At 47.7% G+C, this 19,642-nt stretch overlaps 1 protein-coding gene across 1 annotated transcript in view; it reads left to right on the top strand.

Annotated features, from left to right (window-relative positions):
• TLL2 (tolloid like 2) overlaps positions 1-19,642 on the top strand; it is a gene marked incomplete at both ends in the record, with an annotated part of 128,604 nt that overhangs the window by 26,936 nt on the left and 82,026 nt on the right. The window contains one exon of the mRNA XM_082673563.1: positions 3,513-3,623. Within this exon, the coding sequence (XP_082529689.1) occupies positions 3,513-3,623 (111 nt within the window). The remainder of the gene's footprint in view (positions 1-3,512; positions 3,624-19,642) is intronic.

Below are 19,642 nucleotides of genomic sequence, written 5' to 3'. Positions count from 1 at the left end.
GAACTTGTGTGAAGTCTTCAGGAAGGTGGGAGGGGCTCAGGACCAGCAGCTGGAAACCATCTTTGCCTGAGCCAGCTTTGTTACACATTTCAACAAGGTGAAAATAAGTGTACATTTCAAAGATTTAAGCAAATTTGAAGTTGTGCGACCATCACCACAATCCAGTTTTAGAATACTTCTACCACCTGGAAAAGTTCCTTCATGGTCACTTATAGTCAAGTCTCATTCCCACCCCCAGCCATAGGCAGTCACTAACCTTTCTAGCTCTATAAACTTGCCTTTCTAGACGTTTCATATAAATGGAATCATATAATATGTAGTCTTCTGCATCTTGCTTCTTTCACTTAGCATGATGTTTTTGAGATTCATACATGTTGTAGCATGTGTCAATAGTTTGCTCTTTTTCATTGCTAGGTGGTTTTCCATCGTATAGAGAGATCACATTTGTTTATCCATTCAACAGTTGATAGACGTTTAGGTTGTGTTCAAGTTTGGGGCAATCACTAATAAGCCTGCTGTTAACATTTGAGTATATGTCTTTGTGTGGACCTGTGTTTTCATTTCTTTTGGGAAGATATCTAGGAGTGGAATTGCTGGGTCTTGTGATAAGTTTAACTTTTTAGGAAAATGCCAAGTAGCTTTCCCTAGGGAGTATACCATTTTACATCCCTACTAGCAGTGTATGAGGTTTCCCAATTCTCTACACCATAAGCCTGAGTTTTAATCAGTCTTTGTTACTTAAAGGCCTACTCAGTTTTTGTTTTACTGTTTAGCGATGAGAATAGGTTGGCTCTTCCAACTCCTCAAGTCCCTGAATTTCTGGACTCTCTCCATTCATTCCCACTATAAATTGCTCAATTCTTTTTTTAAAAAATTCAATTTATTTAAACAGCAATAAAACAAAAAGAGTTCACCTATTTCTTCCACCTATTTCTCTTCACCTATTTCATATATATATGAAATATCTATATAGATATAGATATAGATACACATATTTCACTTAGTATAATGCCCTCAACATTCATCCATGTTGTTGCAAATGGCAAGGTTTTGGGTTTTTTATGGCTGAATAATATGGACACTTTACGTTGTTTCCATATCTTGGCTATTGTAAATAATGCTGCAATGAACATGGGGGTACAGATTTTGCTTCAAATTAGTGTTTTCATTTTCTTTAGATAAGTACTCAGAAGTGGAACTGCTGGATCACATGATAGTTCTATTTTTCATTTTTGAGAAACCGCCATTCTGTTTTCCATAGTGGCTGCACCAATTTACATTCCCACCAACAGTGCATAAGGATTTCTTTTTCCTCACAACTTTGCCAACACTTGCTCTTCTAGTCGTTTTGATAACAGCCATTCTAACAGGTATGAGACGATATTTCACTGTGGTTTTGCATTTCCCTGATGATTAATGATGTGGAGCCTCTTTTCATGTACCTACTGGTCATCTGTATGTCTTTGGAAAAAATGTGTCTTCAGGTCTTCTGCTCATTTTTTAATTGGATTGTTTGTTTTTTGCTATTGAGTTGTATGAGTTCTGTATATATTTTGGATATTAACCCTTTATCAGAATATGGTTTGCAAATAATTTCTCACATTCAGTAGGTTGCCTTTTCATTTTTGTTGATGGTTTCCTCTCAATGCAGAAGACTTTTAGTTTGATATAGTCTCACTTATTTATTTATTTAAAATTTTATTTTATTTATTTATTTTTGGTTGCATTGGATCTTCGTTGCTGTGCGTGGGCTTTCTCTAGTTGCGGCGAGCGGGGGCTACGCTTCGTTGTGGTGTGCGGGCTTCTCATCAGGGTGGCTTCTCTTGTTGCGGAGCACGGGCTCTAGGCGCATGGGCTTCAGCAGTTGTGGCATGTGGGCTCAATAGTTGTGGCTTGCGGTCTCTAGAGGGCAGGCTCAGTAGTTGTGGCACATGGGCTTAGTTGCTCCATGACATGTGGGATCTTCCCAGAGCAGGGCTCGAACCCATGTCCCCTGCATTGGCAGGTGGACTCTCAACCACTGCACCACCAGGGAAGTCCTCGCCTATTTATTTTTGATTTTGTTGCTTTTGCTTTTCTGTGTCATATTCAAAAAAATCATTGTCAAGACTTATGTCAAGGAGCTTACTGCCTATGTTTTCTTCTAGCAGTTTTATGATTTCAGGTCTTATGTCCAAGTCTTTAATCCATTTTGAGTTAATTTTTGTGTATGGTATAAGATAGTGGTCCAGTTTCTTTCTTTTGTATGTGGCTCCAATATTCTCAACATCATTTATTGAAGAGACTGTCCTTTCCCCATTGTATATTTTTGGCTTCTCTGTCATAAATTAATTGACCATATAAGCATGGGTTTATTTCTGGGCTCTCTATTTGGGTTCCATTGATCAATGTATCTGTTTTTATGCCAATACCATACTGTTTTAATTATTACCACTTTGTAATATAGTTTGAAATCAGGGAGCATGATGCCTCCATGCCCAGTTCTTTTTAAAGCCCTTATCTTTCTTGTAGTATCTTGTCAAACACAGCTAATGGTAACCAAGATGTGCTATTGACATTCTGACTCCCCATCTCTTCACTTAAAGCCATAAGCTCATTTAGTTCATCATCTGCCTTCCAAGTTAATGCAGGCAATAGTTTTACCAAATACTTCATCACTGTATAATATTGATTGCCTTCTTCCAGCTTTCAGTAATAGTTTCCTTGATACCCACTACCTGGCCCAAAGACAATGGATTTTTGTTACCAAGAAACATACCACTTCTGATAGCAATTTCTGTATTAGTCAGGATAAAGAGGTTGTGCTGCAGTAACAAATAGCCCCAAATCTCAGGTACTTATAAAAATAATGGTTTTTATTTTCCTCATTCATGTTACATATCTGTCCTAATCAGCCATCCCTCCGCTCCATATCATATTTACTCCAGAACTTAGGGTTTTAGAGTCACCCCTATCTAAGCCACTGCTTTTCCTCTGGGAGAGGGAACGAGGACATGGTGAATCATACACTAGCTCTTAAAGCTCCTTCTCGCATTTGATTAGCCAGAACAGGTGAAGTGGCCAATCCTGACATCAGTGGGGAAGGGAAATAGAATCTTTTCCCAGGGAAGGGAAGCAAATATTATGAACATAAGTATCATTTATTATATTATGCTTTTTAAAAAAATATCCTGAAAACTCTGAAGAAGGGAGAAACAGCTGTCTTTGTGTGGTGGTTTTGCCCACAGCTGCCTACAGTGACAGTAAGACAGGGTGACCTTTCAAAATACCTTACAGACCTAGGCCTTTGACCTTTATTGTGGTTGTCCCCAGCCCTGTGGCTTTGATGCACAGATATATTATCTGTTGTTCTTTTTCTACCAGTCCTATCTCTTAGGCTCAGGAAGAAATTTGATTGGATGGAATATCTTTTCTAGAGTTTACTACTCAGTTTCCAATACCCTCTGGGCCACTAGTGAATTCATTCCTTGGTCTCCAGCTTAAATTGATCCATTTCTATTTTTTCTTCCCAGCTGTCTTTTGGGGAGACATTGCCTTAGATGAAGAGGACCTGAAGTTATTTCACATCAACCAAACCCGTGACTGGATCAAGGAGTCAGTGGAGGAAGCAGAACACAGCACGGGTAAGTACTGCGTCCCCTTCACCCCTGCCCTGGAGAGAAGGGTCAGGGACTCCAGCACGGGGTGATGTGGACATAGGTATTTGACCTGTCAGTCCAGTGCCCACCTGTCAATGGAAAACCAGAGGGGTCACCCCTTGTCTGTTGCAGGCTGTGAAGCTGGAGCCTCCAAGTTTGCTTATCCTTCTAAGAAAATCTTCATTAGCGTCTTTATCCAAAGATTCAACCCTGAGCTCAGAGTTCAGAGCTGAACTCAACATAGGTTCTCAGGACTCTGGCCTCAGGGTCCAGAACTTCCCAATGGAGAGTATTCCTGGATGGGCTCCATGTAGGGCATATCTGATGGTGATGCTGATACTGATTAGCAGTGGGAAGATGCTTGCCTGGGGCCGGGGCGGGGTGGTATTGTGCACTTGTTTGGCCTACAAACCAGGTGACCATCCCCTGGGGGCAGGAAACACAGATTGGGTGTCAGACTTTGATTACTCTTCTCCTTTGATTACTTTTCCTCCTTGCCTTCACCTTGGGGTGAATAGTAATGAGACTGGTCTCCTGATTTCTCCTCACCTCCCTGCCCACTGGGCTCAGATGCCTCCCCTCTGTGGAATCTCCATTCTCAGAAGCAACCCCAGGCACTGAGCTGTGGGAGCCGATAGGCTGTGTGGCTGACTGTGGCTTATTATTCAGTGACCAAGGCTCGTGTGTGCCTGATGCTACACTGTCTCTGCTACCTGCCACCCCTCCACCCACCCTCCCTTCCTTTCTCTCGAGGATTTTAAAAAATTGTGGTAAGAACACTTAACATGAGATCTACTGTCTTAACAAAATTTTAAGTGTACAATACAGTACCATAAACTACAAGCGTGATGTGATACAGCAGATCTCCAGAACATTCATCTTGTATAACTGAAGTTTATACACCACCCCCCTTTTTTAGTACCTATCACGGATCTAATGCAGTGCTGGTGAGAGAAAGAGGAATAAGATGTGACCTCTGACTTCAAGGAGACCTTTCACGCCAGGCAGACAGGGTGGACAAGCTTGCTAACATCTCCAAAGTTCAGTTTTCCTATCTGTAAAATGGGGATGAAACCAGCACTCACTTCAGCAGGGGTTGGGAGGATCGACTCCAAAAGTAACAGGCTAACCTGGTGCCTAGCACATGGCACGTTCTCCGGCAAAGGCAGATGTTATCACTAAGCACCCCAGTCCGGAGGAATGAGGCTGAAGGGTAGATAGATAAACTGTAATTCCTCATGACAAGAGCTACAATGAATCAAGAGCAGTGGGAAGAAGATGGGCCAAGAAAGGCATCATGGGAATGGGCACTCTTGCCTTGTGTCTTGAAGGATGAGTAGGAGTTCCTTAGGGAAAGAATCAAGAAAAGATATTTCAGCAGAGGAGAAACTGTGTGCAGAGGCAGGGAGTATGAGAGGGGCTGTCTTAAGTTGAGGAACAGGGGGAAGGTGTGGGTCACTGGAGGGTGGCTCTTGCGGGGGGCTGTCGTAGAGAGAAGCACCAGGAGAAGTTGCTGGGGTAGATGATGAAGGTGCCTGTTGGCGGGGTGGGTGGGAATGTGCCCAGAGTAGGAGGCAACTCCCCTGGTGCCTCTTGCGCTGATGAGCTGGAGCTCTCCCCTGTGGGTGGCAGGGGTCCTGCCCAAGGTTTCTGAATAAGAACGTGATGTGCTCATCTTTGGCTTGGGGGAGTCTTGGTGGAGCCCCCTCTCCCGCTGCTCTCCACAGCCCACCAGCTGCCCTGAGGTTGCTGGGCTCCGCGCTGGGTGCTTGGGCAGCCTCACCATGCTGCTTGCTGGTGGTGATGATGGGAGCGGGGTTGTCAAGGCAACCCCTTTCCCTCTGCTGATGAACCTGGTAGATTCCAAGTACATCCCCAAAGCCCCCCATCCCTGAGTGTCTTGCAAGGCTCCAAGATTCCACCAGAACTAATTCACCAGTTCTTCATTTCAGTATTTCCTGGCACAAAAGGCCCTGCGATCTGTATCCACTTGGGAGGGAAGGAGAAGAATATATTGTATTCATGTTTCTGGATGTGGTCCCAATTCATTCATTCACTCACTCACTCACTCACTTATTCATTGAAACCTCTATGGAGTGTTCACTTTGTGCCAGGTCTTGTGCCAGACCCTGAGATGGTATAGACTGAGGTTTCTCTTTTTTTTTTTTTTTTTTTTTTGTGGTACGCGGGCCTCTCCCTGCTGTGGCCTCTCCCGTTGCGGAGCACAGGCTCCGGACGCACAGCCTCAGCAGCCATGGCTCACGGGCCCAGCCGCTCTGCGGCATGTGGGATCTTCCTGGACCGGGACACGAACCCGTGTCCCCTGCGTCGGCAGGCGGACTCTCAACCACTGAGCCACCAGGGAAGCCATGAGGTTTCTCTTTTTAAGGACTTACCAGCTATTGGAGGAAATAGATGCGGAAACCAAAAAGGGTAAAGAGTGAGAGGTGGAGGTGGGGTGTCCCAGGAAGCACAGTGGGAGTGGAGGGCACTAAGAAGAACTGGGACCATTGCTGTGGGGAGAGCCAGAAAGGCCTCCCAGAGGAGGGGGTCCTGGGGAGGTGGAGGGGTTTCCCAGGCTGGAGAAGAAGGAGTCAGAGGTTAGAGAAGGACATTCCAGACCGAGGGAGTCGTCCTTCTTGGGGTGGGAACTGGGATGGCAACCTACACTAAGGAGGTCACATGCTTCCTTCTTGTCCAGTGGTTGGTTCCCTCTTTCTGGGGGGGGTGGTAGGGCTGTGCCCAGAGTGGGGGGTGCCTCCCACCGCTCAGGGGGACATGAGCAGCTACAGGAGCTAGGCCAGGCTCCACACAGGATGTAAGGATGAGGAAGGCAAGAGGGCAAAGGCTGTCACAAGGCCAGGGGTCCTCATCACCAGTGGTCGGGAGGAGGGAGGAACGATTAGGCACGTTTTTGGTGTCTGGCTCTATGATTATCACTTCTTCGGATTTGGGGGACCTCTCGTGGATGTTTTGAAAAGTCCATTTGAATTTTAAATGGGGTTTTGGAATCCAGATTATTTTTCACACCATTGTATACACAACCTTAATTGAGGTCTAACAAAAGGCAGCATCTCTTCATAATTCTGTCACTCCAAGTCATCATACGCTCCCCCCTCCCCCCACCCCGCCAGATTCTTACCTGGAGGCCTAGAGAAGTTGATCTGATTGTAACTTCGTGTGATTTAATTTTTTTGTTTGTTTGTTTTTGCGGTACACGCGCCTCTCACTGTTGTGGCCTCTCCCGTTGTGGAGCACAGGCTCCGGACGCGCAGGCTCAGCGGCCATGGCTCACGGGCCCAGCCGCTCAGCGGCATGTGGGATCTTCCCAGACCGGGGCACGAACCCGTGTCCCCTGCATTGGCAGGCGGACTCTCAACCACTGCGCCACCAGGGAAGCCCTGATTTAATTTTTTAACTTTCCTTTTTGCACTATTACTTTAGTACTTAAAACTAGTGAACCTCATGTAGCTCAAACATAGAGTGTGATGTACTTTTACATGTGTTCGTGTCCACGTAACCACCACCCAGACCAAAGGATGGAACATTTCCAGACCCCTGGAGACTCCCTCATGCCTCCTTCCAGCCAGCACCCACCCCCCAGCAGCCACTAGTCTGACCTCTCTCCACACAGATGCATTTTATTTTTATTTTTATTTATTTTTTGGTCATGTTGGGTTTTCATTCCTGTGGACAGGCTTTCTCTAGTTGCGAGAGCGAGTGCTTCTCTTGTTGTAGAGCATGGAGTCTAGGCACACGGGCTTCAGTAATTGCAGCACGCGGGCTCAGTAGCTGTGGCTCACGGGCTTAGTTGCTCAGCGGCATGTGGGATCTTCCCAGACCAGGGATCGAACCCATGTCCCCTGCATTGGCAGGCAGATTCTTAACCACAGCACCACCAGGGAAGTCCCCACAGATGCAGTTTACCTGCATGAATGGAACCATGCAGTGTGTGTTTGTGTCTGTCTCCTTTCCCTCAGCTTTGTGGCTGTGAAATTCCCCCATGTTGCTGGGTGGAGCGCTGGTTTGTCCTTTCATCTTTTGCAGTGTTCTCCTGAATGAATGTACCCTGGTTTATTCATTCTTCTGTTGACAACCATTTGGACAGTTGACAGTTTGGGGCTATGATAACTAAAGCTGCTATTGTCTTTCTTGTACATATCCTTCGGCACTCATTTCCAGGAATGGAATTGCTGGGTCACAGGGTATATGTAAGTTATTAGTAGAATCAGTCAGATTTCCCAAGTGGTAGTACCAGTTTACACTCTGTGTGGGTACACATGGATTTGGAAAGCAGGGCAGGGGGTGGGGGGTGACCACGCAGGATCCAAGGAGGCCTTTGGGTCTTGGTCTCTCTGGCTTGGGGACCCCACTTACACCTCCAGACCTGCACAGCATAGGACACCATCACGAATGCTCAGGGTTGGTCCTGTCAGCAATCCTTCTGCTGTCCTTGGGGGACCTACCATGGCACAGCATGGGGACCCAAGCTTGGCAAATGTGAGTGAGAGACCCCAGAGAGAGTCTGGGCCTTGGCCAGCCACCATGGCAGTTGACCGCCATGGTCAGCCTCATGGTCTAAGAACCTGAGTACCTGTCTTCTTTTTCCTTCTCCCCTGTGAGCTGAGAGAGGGCAGAGTCCACATATATTTGACTTTGGATCCCTCAGAGGTGGCCCGGCACTTTGTATCTAGAAGGCACTGGCCAGCATTGTTGGATAGGGGAGAGGGAAGAGATAGACAGAGACTGGCAGGCCCTGGAGCATCTCCCAGGGGCCTTGGGGTGAAGAACTCCCACAGGGCTTTGCTCCCAGGAGGGCAGTGAAAGCGCTGACCACCGTCACAGGCTTTGGTCTCAGACTGTCTGGGCTTGAATCCTCGGGCTGGGCCTCAGTTTCTTCATCTGTCAAATGGGAATAGTAATAATCCTTACCTCAGAGTGATGTTGTGAGGAGAAAAGGAAGAATACGTGGAAAGTGCTGAGTGCAGTGCCTGGCATATAAGAAATGTGCAATAAGTATCAACTCTGCCTTCTCTTCCTTATTATTAGTAGTAGTAGTATTTGCAGAAAGAACACTGACCTGGGAGGGTTTAAGGCTAAAGTGGAGAATGGGAGAAATTTGCTACGTGCTGGAGGGAACTTCGGGGGCTTGGGCAAGAGGCCTTTGAAACATGTACCTTTCTGGTGTTTCCTCCTTCCCAAGCTTGAGATATGTATTTTTTTTTCCACTATGTTTTTATGGCAAGGTGATTCTTACCCTGATCAGTTTTCTCTGAGGGCCAATAGTACTTTGCATCTATCTAAAATAGTTATTTTATTTTCAGAATGGGAATATTTTAAATTATTTTTGCTGATTAAACTAACACTGCTAGTTGTTAAAAAAAAAAAAAAAGTGCAATAGCTCAAAATTGTAGAAAGTGAAAATCCCCTTTTATCCCAGGCCTGGGGGTCCCCATCATAATCTGTTTGCTGGATTCCTTCCAGCCTTACTGTGCTTAGGCCATGTGCAGATATTTTTTAAACATAAAAGGAATTTTTCTTAACACCCTGTTGTGTAACCTGTGTCTTTAACACCACACCATGGACATCTTTTCACGTGGTACTTTGAGGTCTATCACATTTAATATGCAACTCTGCCACCATTTATCGAATGAATCCATACAGATGGACATGACGGTTGTTTCCCTTCTTTTCTGTAGTGTTTTTTTCTGTTAGAAATGTTGATGCTGTGAACAACACTGTGCTATTGTTCTTTAAACATTTGCTTTGATTAAAAAAAAAATTGAAAAGGAACCACACCTTTATCTGCTCTTTCTACTTCCACATGTGTGAAAGGATGTGTTCTTAGATATCGGTTATTTCATTTCCAAGCTTTGGTAATTGCCCCTGGTTTTTTGGGCGGTGGCGTGGGAAGAGGGCTTAATCCCTGGAGGTGGATGGGATGCAATGCAGCCCTAGATGCGTCCTTTCCCTGGTTTATCCTGTGAACTTGAAGCTGCTTTCCTGGTTGCAGAATGAAACGATGTCATTGCCTTAGAAGTGATCTAGTCTCCCTCGTTTCATAGATGTGCCCAATGTCCCACATTCAGTCAGTGGAAGAACCAGAACGAGAACCCAGGTTTCCCATCTCCTAGGCTGTGTCCTCCATTGTACCAACCCATCTGCCATGTTGCCAGGTGGAAGGAATGGAAAACAACAGAGGTGCATGCAGTCATTCCTTTGCCAGCCCTGGGAAAGTAGCTGGAGTCTTTCTGGACCAGGAAGCGAGCAAAGACCTTGTGCCCGGGTTGGTATGAGAGCCCACTCAGGGTGCTGTGCTGGCCACAGAAAAAAAGCCTCTGAGAGCTCTCGGGCCCCCAGTAGGGAGCATCCTCGCTGTTCACTTAGGACCCCAGGCTCGTGGTGATTACTTCCGATCAGTCTCCCTGCCTCCAGTCTCTGCTTCCGCATCCTGCTTCCAGGTGATCTTCCTGGACCTGACCTTGCAACCACCGTATTGGGTTGAATAGTGTCCCCCCCAAATTTATGTCTACTTGAACCCCAGAATGTGACCTCATTTGGAAATAAAGTCTTTGCACATCTAATTAGTTAAGGATCTTGAGATCAGCCTGGATTTAGGGGTGCCCTCAATCCAATGACCGGAGTCCTTATAAGAAGAGGAGAGGACTCAGAGAGACACACAGAGGAAGGCCACGTGAAAGAGAGAGGCAGAGACTGGAATGATGCAGCCATAAGCCAGGGGGCACCAAGAATTGCCGGGAGCTGCCACAGACTAGGAAGAGGCAAGGAAGGATTCTTGCAGAGCCTGCAGAGGGAGCACGGCCCTGCCAACACCTTGATTTCAGACTTCTAGGCTTCAGAACTGTGAGAGAATGGATTTCTGTTTTTAAGCCTCCAACTCTGTGGTAACTTGTTACGGCAGCCCTAGATAGCTGATACCACTGTGTTTTCTAAAACCCTTCCATGGCTGCCTATCACTTATCAGAAACATTCCTTATCTGGCCCCCAAGGCCCTCCACGCTTTATCCACAACTTACATATCCGGCTCCCTTCCCGCCCCTCAGCCTCCTGCCAGACGCAGTGACATCGTGTCTACAGGCCCCGAGTGTCCTTCCTTCCAGCCTTCTGTTCCAGCTCTGCCCTCTGCTCCAAGTCCCCATTCTACAGAAAAAGAACTGAAGGTCCACGGACAGCCTAAGACTCACCCAGGGCCCTACATCTGGTGGGATTCATGATACCTCTTTAGTCAGCACAGCTGCCAGCTTGGGAGTCCACCTGGGTTGACAGCGCTGTTAAAATTAACCTTGTTTTGTGCCTCAGATGGAGAGAGCGCTATTTTCCCCCCATTTTCAGACAGTCCCGTTCCCCTGCCGTGAGAGCCTCCAGAGGAAATGGCAGCAGCCTTTTGGATGTGCTTGGGGGCAAGGAGGCAAGAGCGCATTCTTCAGGGAGAGAAAGTCCTTCTGTGTGCATTTTATTTGCAGTGAGAAGAATGGGAGTTCTGGGCAGGCATGGGCCAAGCTGTTCTATGAATGGGGCCCTTGAATTAACATTGCCGAGTTTCCTAAAGCTGCTAATCGGATTAGCTGTGTAGTGAAGGAAGTACTTAGCTGGACACACACACAGATACATGAGCAGGCACACACACACTCCCATCCTCCTGCATCCTCTTCGATGTGGTGGTGCAGAACCTGACACCCCCACTTCTGAGTTCTGGGACACCTCACCCCCTAACCACACAAGGTGTGGAGGAAAGCCCCGTGTGGTTGATGTCTGGGGACTTTTTGGTTGTTTATTTCTTCCCTAAAGAGTCCTGGAAGCAAAGTTGAACATTCTCATCTTTGCGAACGTCTTGGAAACTTGGAGAGGAAACCTCATCTTGCAGTTATCTCCCTCAGGGTAAGGGATCTGATTTCTTGCTCTTTGTAATGAAGACTCTGGAAGGGGAAATGGCTTTCATTGCTTATTGGCTCTGATGGAAGCTGATGTTTCCCGTCTTGTCTATTCTGAGCCACTGGGCCGTGTCCACCTCTATTTAAGAAACCAACCTTAGTCTAAACTCCTGCCATCTGTGTAGGGCATCCACATAAGCCTAAGAGGTTGTGCATTTGCGTTCAAAATAATAAATTAGCAGGAGAGAGTCGAAGACGTTCGTTTGGCTAACTTGCCTCCTCTCCCTGGGCCTCATCACTCAGAGATGGACCCCACAGAGTCTTCAACTCCTTGAGTTCCTTTTCCTATGCTGTCTATGACTTGGAGGGGCACATGCTACCGTCACCTGGTCTCAAGTGTCCCCTCTGAAGAGAGGGTCTCCTGAAACCATATCCAATGGAATGACTACCTGCACCTGGATTTGAACGCTGGTGTTTCAGGCTGGAGAAAAGAGGGGACACAAAGGCCATTGGGCATCGAGGGACTAAATTTAGGCACAAAAGGCTAAAACGCACCCGTGAGAGACCCTCATGTACTACACGGGTTTCTGGGTCCTGCCTTCCAAGGCTTGAGGGTCTAAAAGGGACCCAACATCTCTGTCCCCAACATGTTTTTAGCTTTGAGGCCCTTGAGAGAACTCACGAGTGGGGCTGCTTTGAGCAGCCCGATCGACAGGCTGCGGTGCTTCTGGCTCTGCTCCCATGGAGACGTTCCCCAGGCTTTGTAGACATGGCTTCGTCTTTTCATTAATTTTCTTTATTGGTGGTGGGAGTGCTGCTGACTGACCAGTGTCCAGGAAAGAAGTGGGGGCAGTGGTGGCTCCCTGTGACATCTGTAGAAAGGACAGTGTCCTGAGCTTACGGATGAATGCCAGGTTAGACTTGCTGAGACAGTTAGCTGGGTTCGAGGCTGTCTTCTCTCACATCATGGAACACCGTCTCGGTGAGATCTGGTGGCCTCTGCCGCTGGGGCCACTGGAGTAGAGGGACAAGAAGCTGTCAGGGGGCACTCTTACTCGTCCTTTCCACTGTCTCCTCAAGAGCTTTGGAATGAGGTTTTGGGGACTTCTTTTCTCTACGTGTATTGTACTTAACATTTTGTGGTTCCCACACCCTTTGAGAGTCTGATGAATATTTTCAGCACTTCTCCGAGAAAAAGGTACACACACAATTTTGTTTGCAATTTCAAGAATTTTACTCCGTGGATCCCCAGTTATGCACCTCAAGTCCACAGCCCCCTTTTTCTGTCTGTTTCCACTCTGTTGGAGGTGTTCTCACGTGGACATCCTGGATCCTAGAGTTGCAGTGTAGAAAGGCATGGGTACTGGAGTCAGGCAGGCCTCCCTGGCTCTGTACTGACTAACTGCAGGAGTAAGGGAGCCTCCTTCCTTATTTGGAAAATGGGATTGGAGAGGGGGGATTGGGCAAGTGTAGGAGGTAAAGCACTCACCCCAGAGTCTGACGCCTCGTAGGTGCTCAAGAAATAGTAGCCGCATGGCTGCCTGTATGCTGGGTCCTGCCTTCTCTCCTCCCCGGCCCACCTCTGTGTCTCAGACTCCACACTTCCTAGATGCCTTGGAAGTCTTCTCCTTTGCAGTACCCTGCCTGCACCCCCCTGGAGTCTCTGGAGCTGGACCTGCACCAGTGTGACCTGACCAGATCCTTGGATTTAGATTCCACCAGCACATGGGGGATCTCTATCAATCTCCAACATGAAGCCTTTCCTAGTCCTCCTGAGTCAAACTCTAGGTCATGAAGTTGGCCAAACAGAGATCTGAGAATTGATTAGATGCTGGTTCTTCTTTGATAGCAACAACAAAAAGAATAATAATAACTACAATTTGTTGTGTGCTACTTTTGTCTTAAATGATCTCATTAATCTTTTTTTTTAGATTTATTTATTTATTTATTTATTTATTTATTTTTGGCTGTGTTGGGTCTTCCGTTGCTGCGCGCGGTCTTTCTCTAGTTGTGGTGAGCAGGGTCTACTCTTAGTTGTGGTGCATGGGCTTCTCATTGCGGTGGCTTCTCTTGTTGCAGAACACGGGCTCTAGGTGCGCGGGCTTCAGTAGCGTGGCACACGGACTCAGTAGTTGTGGCTCGTGGGCTGTAGAGCGCAGGCTCAGTAGTTGCGGCGCATGGGCTTAGTTGCTCCGGCATGTGGGATCTTCCAGAACCGGGGATCGAACCTGTGTACCCTGCATTGGCAGGTGGATTCTTAACCACTGTGCCACCAGGGAAGTCTGATCTCATTTATCTTCAAGCAACAGCTCTATGTGGCAGGTACTGTTGATACCTACAGGTGTGTTCAGAGAGGTGAGTAACATTTCTTTGATCACACAACTAATTATTGGCAGAGCCAAGATTAGGACCTAACTCTGTCTAATGTCAAAGGCTGCTTTTAGCCTCTTCACTCCATTGCTTCTGGAAATAGATGCTGGCATCACCACTAACCCTGTTGTCTTGAGCTGTGAAGACTTAGTCCCCCCACGACTACCTTTGAGAGGTGTTGATAGGAGACATGGGCAAGTTCTACTCACTTCTGGGGCTGCACTTCATCCTGCCCTCTGTCATCTCAGGTTGCCATTCAGTATGTGCCTTGCTGCATCCACCAGACTGTCAACAGCTGTGACTTGTCTTTGTTTGGCCTTGGCCCTCCCTCTTTAGTTCCAGCATCAGCCTGGGCACAGCGACAGCACCAGAGAAACCCTTGTGAGTTGAGGATGGAGTCTCAGGAGTGCATGATGGCCTCCTTGCCCCTCTGCTCCCCTGTTTGTTTGAATGTGTGATGCTTAGAGTGGGAGCCTGCAATGGAAGAAAGGCTTATGCTCAGGGGTGATGCACTTGGGCTGGGCAAGCCCAGATCACCTTGCAGGGAATGTCTGAAAAGGGCATTCTTTGGCCACATGGTCAATAGCTTGTCTTTACTGAGCCCTTCAGACAGAACCCCAGGTGTGGTTGTTAGGTCTTTTCCAAAGCAGAGAGAGGGTGCTGGCCTTCCTGCTTACTCCTCCAGGGCTCTGCTCAGCCCTTTTCTTCACAGACCTGCGCCCACTCCCCCCACCCCACCGTTGACGGCTCCATTTCACCCCTGCCCCTCCCGTGGCAGTTCACCTTGGCTCCCATGGTCTAGAACTTCATCTTTATGGCTACACTGCTCCTCTGGCATGACCTACACTCCCCTTGTGTCAGTTCTGCTGACCCTCTCACACCACCTTCTTGATTACTGTCCTTTTCCCTCTCTCTCCTGCCTCTCCCTCTTTCCTTCCTTCAAGGAACAGATGCTAATTGGGGACCTCTTCTGTGTTCAGCACCAAGGATACAGCCGTACCCACTTTTTTCTTCTGCCATTAAGGAGATGGAGTTTTTTTTTTGTTTTTTTTTTTTGCGGTACACGGGCCTCTCACTGTTGTGGCCTCTCCCGTTGCGGAGCACAAGCTACGGACGTGCAGCCTCAGTGGCCATGGCTCACAGGCTCAGCCGCTCCGCGGCATGTGGGATCTTCCCGGACCGGGGCACGAACCCGCGTCTCCTGCATCGGCAGGCAGACACTCAACCACTGCGCCACCAGGGAAGCCCGGAGATGGAGTTTTAATGATGGAAGTGATTATGGTCATGCTTTGGCAGTACTGGAGGAATGGGGCAGGCTGTGGGGGGGGAGGACCTGTGACCCCGCTGGTGTGGAGCCCCACCGACCTCCCAGAGGAGACATGGTCCAGTGGGCAGAACTCACACCTGGAGAGAAAGCCCCAGGTAACAGTCGTCATCCAGGCAGAAGTTGGTGTTGGGTGTCCAGTTTGGGACACAGGGCCTGATGGGAGGCAGGAATGTTTGTGTGAGGCCAGAGACCCAGGCAAATAACATCAGAGAGGCCTTTAATAGAACTCACAGAGAGTTCCAGTGCTGTGCTGGGAGCTCAGAAGAACAAGGCAAGGACACCTGATTCTTCCGTGAAGTGGGTATTAAGGAGGACAAGAAGTCAGAGGCTTGGCCTGAGAGAACAAGATGGGGACAAAGGTCTGAAATTAAGCAGAATCCCTCAGATCAAAATCGGAGCCAAAGATGATGTGCTGCTGTGACCCTCGAGTGTTGAGCCCCAAATCCTTAAATCCCCCCACCCGAGGACGGGGCTGGCTGTGCGTGCAGACAGCAGTCAGCAGCTGGAGAAGAGGAGGGCTGGGGTACAGGAACCGGGTGACGCCTGACAGTTATTCCGCTCATAAAATTTTCAGTTTAGTAAGATGATTTGAGATGATAAAGAGGCATCTGATAAAGTGCACAACTGCTCTTTGGGAAGGAAAAAAGAATGCAGCATAAGGATTCTATCATCTGGTTCCCTGGGACCTCATTCAGAGGCTGATTACACCTTGGACTGAAGCCAGAATTCACTGTGAACTTGAAGCGTTGGGAAAAGTAAATTCACCTTTAGGTTGATTTTTTATTATGACTGCATTTGTCAGAATTTGGAGAAACTGGGCTGGGAGTCCATTTGGAGTCACAACAGGGTGCAGAGCCAGGTGGGGGAGGGGCAGTGACCACCCTTGGCCATCCATCCAGGGAGCCGTTATTCCAGCCACCCCTGCCCCCCGCCCCTGCCAATGGGCCTGAGTCAAAACTGGAAGATTAACTTGAGAAACCAGGACAAATAAGAGTTTAGCGCCTGACATTCTAGGCAAGGTTCTTTTGGTTTTGAGATACAGAATCGTACTCAAGATAGGTCGATAAAGGAGTTTATTTAAGAATATATTCTCATGGCCATCCAAGGACAGAAGCAGAAGAACTGGCCTGTTGGGGACTTGACTAGAGACTGAAGAGAAAAGAACAAGGCTGGCTTCTTCTCTCAGGGGCCACAGAGAATCTCTTTTTTGCTTTTTCTCTTCTTCTTGCGCCTGACCCATCATGGCCACCATGTGTGAGTCGTATCATGATCCCTCTTCTCGAGTGTCCCCCACTGAAAGCTTGTGGTACCCGCCTACATAAGGGTACCGAAGAAGCCCTAAGAGTGGAAGAAATTGCCAAGGGAAGGAGTATATAAAGTGAGCTGATCAGTGCCCCAGGGAGGCAGGAGGAAGAAAGGAACTGATAATGGTCTGTGTCTGTGGCTTGAGAGAGGAATGAAGGATGGGGCAGCCTCTGGTCAGTGGAGAGGATGGGTGAGTGAACTGACCTCCCACATGTGGAGATGTGGAGTAGCTCCCTTTGGAGTTAACCTAGTCTTGAGGTCAAGCCTGGTAACCTCACACCCACTTTGCCATTTATATTATTTTCATGGGAAAATACTTTATGAGTTCCCATTAGCCATCTTAATCCCTGGAATTTGGGAACACAGCCTCATGAGAGCTGGGGATGTTTCAGGTGAGGATCTAAACTTCGCCTGTCAGTTTTGGCAACAGAAAGATTGTGCCTCACTCCCTGAGCATCACTCTTTGCTGCTTCTTAATCTGATTCTATTTTCATGCTCTGTTAACTGTGTATGTTTTTGTTTGTGTTTACTAAATGGGATTCTATGTTTTCTGTTCTTAATTTAAATAGTAGGTGATCTCTAAAGCAGAATGAAATGAAATAAACCATACTTTGTCTTTTTATTTGTGCAACCCTCCAATTGATTGTTCTAGCATCAGTGGCCTCAATATAGACATAATTCCCCACCCTGACCTAAGAGCACCCTGTGGTGAATCCTTTTTGACAAAATAAAGGATTTGTTTATCCAAAAAGTAATCACCCCCTAAAATTTTTTAATATAGCATGTTTAGTTTTCGTGCAAATTTGCGCTTGTTTTTCTCGGCCTCTTTTGGATGTGTGCATTTCGTTACAGCTGGAAACTGACCTTTGTTTCAAATGCATTTACGACTCAAGTATTTTCTTATTGGGCATGATAATGAACTAAATTGTTTTCGAACAAAACCAGGGCTACAACTTTTCAGTTACCCACTGTACAGCATGTCAGTTCACCTCATGAGAACTCCTTATCTGTAGAGTGGACGGTTGGACTTTAAGCTTTCTGAGGGCCAAGAATGAGTCTCTCAGTCCTTTTGCCAAAGATAATCCAGGAATGTATGGGGACTCAATGCACGGTGTCTGCTGTGTCACAGCTGATTAGTACCTGCAGTGTCTTCAGCCCTCCCTTCATGTGATGCCTTGTGGAACTTTAGAACAGTCTGTTCAAATCTAACACTAGGCCTTCTAGAGACCTTCCAGTGGGCTTCCACAGGTGTTGGCAGCAACGCGGCTGTGGCCTCCCTTTGTCCCATCTTCGAAAACAACAACAAACAATGGGCTGGAGAGAGGAGGTTGAGAAAGGTCAGACCGCCCCCTGCCCCAGAGCCGCGTGAAAGATGTAGACACTGGACACCGGTGACAAGGGGGCTGGACTGGGAGAGCTGGAGACGCAGTTCAAGGGGTGGCTCTGCGGTGTGAGTTTGGGATGAGACTCCCCGCATCATGCTAACCTGTGGCTGAAGTGCTGGATGGCCCGGACAGAGTCACATTTCTCTGGGGCCATTTACACTGAGGTCTGTGGGTCATTATTTCTGTGGTTTCCAAAGAGATCCAGAGGGAGAAGGTGGTGAAGGTGGTGGGGGTGCCAGTGGAATCTCATTCTGCGTTCTGGTCATCTTATTTCTCTTAGTGTCCTGTAATAAGACTGCCCATAAACAGTGAGAGAAAAGCCCCAGCTGACCTTGATGCTGAGCCTTTGAACTTTATCCAGCCCCCATCCTGCTCCTGCTGCTACTGCCTTCTGCTTCCCAGGTTCTCCATGACCCTCCTGCATCCCTGGACCTTACTGCCATTGCCAGAGGAATTCTTGTCTTCCCTGACATGGGCACCCCCTAGAGGCACGACTTTCCCATTCACTCTGCAGCCCAGAGGTCCTAAGCGGCCAGTCCACCACACAGATATAGTCTGCAGATACGTTTTGTAGTGCTTAATATTTTTAAAAATTTACTGCCAAAATTTAAGAATCAAATTTCTCATAAAAATCCGGAACTCTGGCTTCTCTTGCAAAGTTGGAATATCTGGTCACACGGGTCCAGCAATCCCACATGGCAACAATCAGTGGAGTTGCATAACGATGGGTTGGATGCTGGAGGAGCAGGTGCTCTGTGGTTTGCCAGAGACCCCATTACTCCCTATTCATCTTTCACACTGACCTCTTTCGTGCTGATGTACTCCTTGCCTGGGCCCCCAACTCTAGGCATTTGAGTTGGCACATTGGGCCAGTGGGGAAGGGACAACATCCTTGGGCCCTAATGCAGGCCCCATGACACCGGCCAGGGCTGCTTCTCTTTTCTGCGTCCAGAGAGGAGTCCCTAGGCTTTAACTGTTGCCCAGTCGTCTGGAAGACGATCCTTCTGGAGCCTCTTTTCTGCTTTTCTTTGAACTTTCAATCTCTGGCCCTCCCCACCCCCACCCTCCAACCCCTCCCCATGCCCCACCCTCTAACCCTTCCCCACCCCACCCTCTAACCCCTCCCCACCCCCACCCTCCAAACCCTCCCCACCCCTGCAACACAGCATGCCATGTCCCAGGTTCTGGCTGGCACTGGGGTGAAATACAGAACAGGCCAACAGGACAGTGTCTTGTAGCGGGTGGTTTATGGCCCAGCACATGTATTGGCATCAAAACAGGTTCTTTCTGCCCCAGTGAATCAGAGGGATGGGACCATTAATAGCTATTAGCCTTTCTGAAACAAAAGGATCATTCCACCTCACTGACATATGCCACCACCCAGAAAAACACTAGTTACCCGAACCTCTGTTCACCTAGATTATCTCTTAAAGGTGAAGCCATTTATCTGTACTTCTCCTTGAACTGAGATGACTTCTGTCCCAAAAGGTCAAAGACAGGCCATGGAGCTCCATGGTTCTCTTTCTGCTTCTCTCCTCCAGTTCCCTGCAGAGGGCTTGGGCTGGTCTTCCTTTCTTTGATTTCTGAATTCCTTGCTACTCTTTCTGTGACCCAGTTCATGGGTCCTTTGAGACATCTGTAAATCTTTATCGGTCATTTGGTCATCTGTGCAAAGACCATGTGATAAAATCCTTTTAAGATGTTCTATGAGGACAAACTTGTGTC

The sequence above is a fragment of the Grampus griseus genome, assembly GCF_964374135.1.
Source record: "Grampus griseus genome assembly, chromosome: 16".
NCBI classification, from domain to species: Eukaryota; Metazoa; Chordata; class Mammalia; order Artiodactyla; family Delphinidae; genus Grampus; species Grampus griseus.
The sequence above is the reverse complement of the archived record's forward strand: the minus strand, read 5'-3'. Positions and strand labels throughout refer to the sequence as shown.